A 7421-nucleotide genomic window follows, 5' to 3' on the forward strand; every position below is an offset into this window, starting at 1 on the left:
CAATGTTTTCAAAATCATGTGTTTTGTTAATAAATAAATATTTTATAAAATTTTAAATTATAAATTATGTATTTATCTGATAATTTATTTTTTAATAAAAATTAATATGCTTTTGCATTTTATCTTATTTTTAATATTGATTTCTAATTATTTTTCTCTATTTTTTTAAATTTTATTTAGTTTCATCATGAAATTATTTATCTGATGTGTGTGCAAATAAAAAAAATAAACCATCAAAGAATAGAATCCAAAATTGTAGATTCCTCATGTTGATTTTTTGTAAGCAAAATGGTAATTTATGTTATATTTTAGGAATTGGATTGTCAATACCTCCAAAACAATGTGATATCTTTTCAACCAAATAGGTTTTTTTTATCATGAGCTTATTGATTAATTGGGCCCATAAAAAATGAGACAAACATGAGATTAATAATCTATCCTTGACTTATTACCCACACCAAACATATCCTAAGTCAATTCCTATTTTAAATTAGACCACATCAATTAATGACTTATTTAATTGATGACATTAAACATTTATAATTACAATTATGGCCCTTAAAATTCTAACAATAAGAGCTTTCACAATGCTAGCATGAAATTTTCAGAAAACAGCTGAAGTGAGAGAGGTAAAAGGGGGTGGCTTAGCTACAATGCCAAATACATACGTCTGAACCCATTGCTTTTAGTGTTTATGTTTCAGTATAGAAAGTTGTTGAATTTATGCTTGCTTTTGTTGCATTTGTTGCATTTTATCTTCTGTTTTTACTTGCATATTTGGCAAGGTGTGAAAAAATATGATTTCTTTCACCTTTTCTTTCTTCGAATTTCATATGTATCCCAGCTATGTTCTCCGGGTTTTTACCTTTTAATTGTAAGACGGTCATGTACGCCGTTGATTTTGTGAATGTAGTTCCTGCTTAAGTACAACGTTCAGATTGTAAATAGTTCAAGAACAACGGTGATTTGGAAATTGAGAGCTTTTTTAACATATCAACTTGTTATTTTTATTATATATTCATTGTGAATTATATTTAGATAAAAAATATCTTTGCTCAAAAATATTATTCCTAATTTGAGAGAAGTGAGAACTATCATTATGTTATAATTACGTAGATTGAAAAGCGTAGTATGAATAAGTATATATAATTTATTGTCATGATGTATTTTTTCTATTGTGTTTTGATACATGTAAAGTGATAAATACTCATAAAAAAGATGTTATATTCAAACGATTTTAAACATGATCTAAATCTCGTTGTTATGTTTTTTATTATCAGTCACGCGGACATGAACATCCCTAGTATAATCCAAGTATATCACCTTGAAGTGAACTTTTTAAGAAGCGGACAATATGGTTTTGTTCGAATGAAGCGATAATATAGATCCGGACGAGTAACTTGGAAAATTTGTCACTATAAACCTTTTTTTGGTTTTGAGATCTTTTCCCTAAAAATAACCAAATACATGAAAAAAAAAGTTCTTGTATTCAGGTAGGTGAATAATATATGTAGTTTGAATTCTGTGTTACAACAACAAAACATTGAACCATTCTGAGAAATTTTGACATAATTTTCTTGTACTCAGTTTCTCCAAGATCCTCTCCCACTATTTAATAGAGATACATAAAGCAACTCATTCCAAGTATCTGGTACACCAGGCAAGCACCAGTGGCTGCAATCTTGTGCATGCATATTACCAGTTTCTGGTCTTGAATAGGGTCTGTAAACCGAAGGATGGCCATCTTTTCTGTGATCTGTTATTCGACTAATGTTTAGATACGTAATCGGAGTTTTCATATCCTTAACTACAGATTCCAGAACTCTCATCTTTTCCGGATACTTCTCTAAATAAGTTTCATTGAATATTGGTTCGGTTTCGTTGTGGCATTGTCCTCCTAAGTTCCATGGGCCACCCCTACAAGCAACCACATATCAAATACCCCATCAAGCTGAAACGCAGCCTTAGACAATATATATGATCGGCATATAAAGGTTGTTAACCAACCTGTTCAGCTTAGACAATATACATGATCAGCATATAAAGGTTGATGCAACAAAAGAGAGAATGATGCTTATTAACCAACCTGAAATGGGTGACTGAGTATCCTCGAAAAATAACTCGAGTTTTGTTTACATCAATATTCTTATCCACCCAGTTCGCCCAAGTGGTAAGTGCCCTTTTGTAGGCTTCCAAAACTTTAAGTCTCGGGTGAACATAATTACCCTCCTGGTAATAATCTTCCCTTTAAATCGATAAATGGTTCTCGTTAACACAAGATTGGAATAATCCTTTTGCAGATAAATTGGAAAAATAAAGGAATGACACACCCTTGAGAATATGCGTAATCATGTACCTTCTTTTACTCATGCACACAATTTTTATGCATGCCCACCAAAATAAAGGTGATGTATTTCATCAGAAAAATTCGAAAAAACTCACCCACGAGAGGTCTTCTCATGAGTCCACCAGTGTCCTGTATTGAATACCATCACATCGGCATCACGATACATGGAAGTCGACTCATCCATTAAATCCAGTCGTAGTGTCTCAAAAGAACCGTTTCTCCCTTTGAAAGACGATTCCTTTACAAGAAACGGAGAACTAACAAAGTCCACAGAGCAGTTAAAGTCCTGCAAATAAAGCCAAACAAAACGAAATAATCTCAGACAACGTTAACCGTCATAGGTTATAGCTTTTAAAGGTTACAGAGTGTGCCTCAAATCTGAAAGCATAGAACCCCTTCTTTTTAAATTCTCTCCTCCCGGATATCTCGTAGACTCGTTTCGTATCTCGTACACCACCATGACGAAGCATACAAACAAGTGATTCCCACATGTTCCTATTTAGAGAATCTCCAACAAAAACTAGCCTTTTCCCTCTTAAGCCCTCGAGAAAATCAGTAGCATTAAAGCTGTGAAAGCATCATAATCAGATTTCAAAATGACGAGAATAATAAAAAATAATCAAATTTTCTAAAACATTAACTCTTTAAACTCCTGCATCTGAGCGCTAGGCAAATGCAAATGCAAGGGCAGTTACTTAAATTTCATTCTTAATGCTAAGAAATCTATGATGATGTGTATAACACCATGAAGGCTAGTCACGTGGGGTTAAAAGGTTTAAACAGACCGGCCTATTATTTGATAAACCAGATAAAACAAATATCCTCAATATTAATGTATAGACCTTTGAGCTTGACAAACAATCTTAGTAGGCTTCCACATTATTTATCTCATAGATCAGTCGCAGACGGTACACGGTAAAAATTCATAGAGATGCAACAAAAACAAAGTACACGATGTAACAAAATAAAACATGTGAATGCTGTTAAGGCTCTTCCATGTGTGTGTGTGTCTCTTCAATTAAAGCCGTTATCCACATACGCATTGAAATCAGGCACACTAAAAGGCAAAAATCCATATTAAATTGCACAAAAGAATCAAATGACTACTTTCTAGTGTACTCTATGCCTTCCAGAAACAGAACAACAAATGATGTACCTTCGCACTCAATGCAGTTAGTAAAAATCACACATTACTTAAGAAAGAAATCCCAAACGGGAATACCAAAGTAAATCTTTATTCTCTAAACATAAAGAACTAGATAAACTTACATAGGGATGTCACAGTCATACGGCAGCCATCTCCATTTCACGAAATCGTTATCCATCCTACCGTTGAGATGGCAATCGAAATCCTTATCAATATACGGGCAAGAATCAGGAGGATAATATGGCTTGGTATCATCCCTCACCCATCTACCACTAAAGATATCACAGTCCTTATAAGACCTTGCATTTTCACTCATACCTTCTACTTTATCCTTGAATCCATCAATATCTCCATCATTAGTCTGACTTCGAACCTTACCATCTCTCAAGGCTTCATTTTTTGGTTCATCAGATTTCGGTTCATGCCCGCTTGAGTGAACAAGAAGATTCTCATGTGCATTTTCCGGTTCAACAATATCTTTAAAATCATTTTCTTCAGCAGAAAAACTTTCATTCTTCACATTCTCAGAGGAATCTATCAAGATTAAATTTTTATCAACCAGAGACCAATTTTCTCCATCTTTTTTCACAACACTTTCTTCTCCAATAGCAAAGCCCCCATCTCTAAACCTCCCAGAGACATCCCCCGCCTGGGAATCCTCAAAAACATCATCTTTCTCACCAGAATTCACAAAATCTAAACTTTTATTACTCCTCACAACGTTTGCTCCAAAGGTTTGTTTCATACCACATATATGTTTTGATTTTTCTACAACCAAAGAATCATTGCTTTCACTTGAAGTATTAATAAAACTAGAAGAGGGCCAAGAAACAAAAGTGTTATTACCATGTGAACTAAAACTAATCAACCCAGGAAATACAGGGTTAAAAAATGGAGTCTTGAACGAAATATCAAACATAAACAACACCACAGTAAAAAATATAAAAGACAACACAATGCCAAACCCAAATCGTGAAACCACCTTTCTCCTAGGAGATGATAGCAACTGGTCTGAAAGTACGAATTTTTTCACGTCCATGGTTGGCAAAGAAGAAGAAAAACCCACCATTTTTCATAAGAATTAATCTCCCAAAAACTTGGCAAAATTTACGCGTATATATTGTCCTGTAAACAACTATCAGGTGTTGGAAAAGCAGTTATTTTGGTCATTTTTCCCATGGATTTAAGTAATATACTGAGATAACTATGCAAAAGGCGGATTACATCGTTTTTTATTTTCGATCAAGTCAAAAGATTATTGTAGTTTTGCCAGGTGTGCAGTGTTTTGTTTCAAGCGGCAATTTCATACAAAATTGATTCGCATCAGGGAGGAACATTGGTCGGGTTTGGTTGGGTTTGGTTGGGTTACATGTCATCCATATTTTAGTATATTTGTTGGAAGATTAAATATTCATATACTACATAAATTTTATAATAAATATAATATGGAAGGTATCAAATTTTATTTCAAATACAATAATATAAAATAATTTTTTATTCAAGATGATGTTTGGATTTCAATATTGTTATATTTTGTTTTGTTTTAAAAAATATGATAGATAATATGGGATATGGGTATTTTGAGGAAGAAAATTTGGAATGCAAATGCCCAAATATTTTATAATATGTATAGATTAATATATATAAAAATGTGATTTCTAGAGTTAAAAAATTTGATATCCTATTAGTATAATAAAAAAAAATTGTTATATATGTAACAAAAAAATTTTGAGTAATTTTAAAAGATTAAACTTTTAATAAATTTAATCAATAATTGAAGAAAAGAAAGTTTTAAGAAATACATACCGAATGTACCCACTCCTATGTGCTTTATAATAATTAAGACAAAAATTTATGTGAGACGGACTCACAGGTTATATTTGTGAGACGGATCTTTTATTTGGATCATCCATGAAAAAGTATTATTTTTTATGCTAAGAGTATTATTTTTTATTGTGAATATCGATAGAATTGACATGTCTCACAAATCTTACCGTCTCACAAGAGACCTACTCTTATATTAATAATCATAATAGTGATTTGATTTTTTAAAATAATATTGTTAGGTCGTATTTTTGTCGACTTGATTTTTTTATTAATTTAATATTGTTTAAGAAAATCTAAGATATTATTATAATGCAAATATTGAAAATATCGAAGATTCGAAGAAGATATTATTTTTTTTAAAGACTTTTACTAGTTTATTTATTTATTTTTAAATCCGAAGAGACGGAGGAATATAATATTTTTTTAAAAAAAATTATTTGTTTATTTATTTATTTAGGAAAAAAAGGACTCGGGGGGGCATATTTGTCCCGTCATCAATTCGACGGGCAACTTAAATACCCGTTATGCTTTACGGTTAGCCACGTGCCTCTATTCTTCACCGGTAAATTTACGGTGCTTGCCAAATTGTGCTGCCACGTTTTGCCAGATTTTAGCCACGTGTCTCTGTTGAGCGGTTGAGATTCTTCAATGTTCAATTTTAATTTAATTGGGCTTCGAATTAAAATTGGGCTTCCCAACATAAATCCAGCTATACATTTTTGGATCAACATCATTTTCCCCTCGACAATTTTTTGTTTTTAATTATACGGATTTTTATCGAGAATTTTTATGAAATTATTTATATATGAATTTTTTTTATGAAAAATTAAATAAAAATTTTGATATAATAATGTTGTTAGATAAATAAATTATTTTTCGAATATGTGAAATTTTAATTTAAAAACAGCCATTAATGAGATCATGTTTGTAGCTCAGTTGGTCTCATCTGTTACTCTTATCCTAAGACTAAAATTCGAATCCTCCTCTCAATCGTATAAAAAAAAACAATTAGTTTGGAAATATGAAGAAAGATGAATTAAAAAAAATAAACGGAAACACACGATATTTGTTTTTTCCATGAGAAAGGATTAAAATCCTTATTAAAATACAAAAGCGTTTTTAAAGTAAGACTCCAAAGATGATGCGACTACAATTAATTACACGTGTTTTATTGTCTGTAATTGAGAGTGGCTAATTTGTTGAATAAGTCAACCTCTTACGGTTAAGTCAACCCAATGACGAATTGATACCTTGCTCAGCAAGAGATATATTTCTTTAATATATATATACAATATTGTTGAAAAATTATTTAAAAATGTGTTAAATATTTGTGTTGAAAATGTGAATGTTGAATGTTGAAAATTAGGTAAAATTAGGTGTTGAATATTGAAAATTAGTGTGTGATGATGTAGGTAATGATGTATTTTATTTTTGGATTATTTGTAAAAAATTTCTATAAATAGATCTCTCATTTGTGAAGAAAATCACAATTGAGTTGAGAGAAAAATATTATAAAGTGTGTAGTGTGATAATTTTGAGAGTTTGAGATTTTTACTTTTTTACCGTAAATTTTTACTTTTTCACAACACGTTATCAGCACGAAGCTCTAAAAGTCCTCCATATTTTTCCAAGCTCCGAACAGAAGAAAAAGGTAACAAAAGTAATAATATTTATTTTACTGTTATTTATTTATTGTTTATATATGTAATATATAATATAATGTTATTGTTAGAAATAATAAAAATAATTTTTTCAAAAACTTGTTATAAATCCTGGGAGGATGTTAAGACGACATCCCACACTCCCGGTAAGGGATACGACAAGTATAAAAGCCTATAAGGTTTTTTAAACAAAATAACTTATGACACCTAATTATAATAATGTGATATGATATACATAATTATTTAAATATGACTAATATTATATACACCATATTATTACCATAAAATTATACAAATACATACATTTATTTTCTTATACACCAACGGTAATAAACGGTAACAAAACGGCTAGTTTTTGCTCTATAAATACAATCTCACAAATACATTCAATCACTCCAACTTTCTCTTCTTCTCTAAAAATTATTCTTCATCAAATTTT

At 30.9% G+C, this 7421-nt stretch overlaps 1 protein-coding gene across 2 annotated transcripts; it reads right to left on the bottom strand.

Annotated features, from left to right (window-relative positions):
* Positions 1-1488: 1488 nt before the first annotated feature.
* LOC140983209 (protein trichome birefringence-like 2) lies at positions 1489-4676 on the bottom strand. 2 transcript variants are annotated; one of them, XM_073450155.1, is made up of 6 exons: positions 4477-4568; positions 3617-4262; positions 2719-2914; positions 2443-2633; positions 2087-2245; positions 1489-1917 (listed from the first exon to the last, which is right to left on the bottom strand). In XM_073450155.1, exons 2-6 carry the CDS (start codon positions 4237-4239, stop codon positions 1584-1586), a joined length of 1503 nt encoding a protein of 500 aa, XP_073306256.1. In that variant the 5' UTR covers positions 4240-4262; positions 4477-4568; the 3' UTR covers positions 1489-1583. The 2 variants fall into 2 exon arrangements, with proteins under 2 accessions (XP_073306256.1, XP_073306255.1); XM_073450154.1 differs by having other exon boundaries at positions 3617-4676.
* Positions 4677-7421: the final 2745 nt, after the last annotated feature.

The sequence above is a fragment of the Primulina huaijiensis genome, chromosome 8, assembly GCF_012295235.1.
Source record: "Primulina huaijiensis isolate GDHJ02 chromosome 8, ASM1229523v2, whole genome shotgun sequence".
NCBI lineage: Eukaryota > Viridiplantae > Streptophyta > Magnoliopsida > Lamiales > Gesneriaceae > Primulina > Primulina huaijiensis.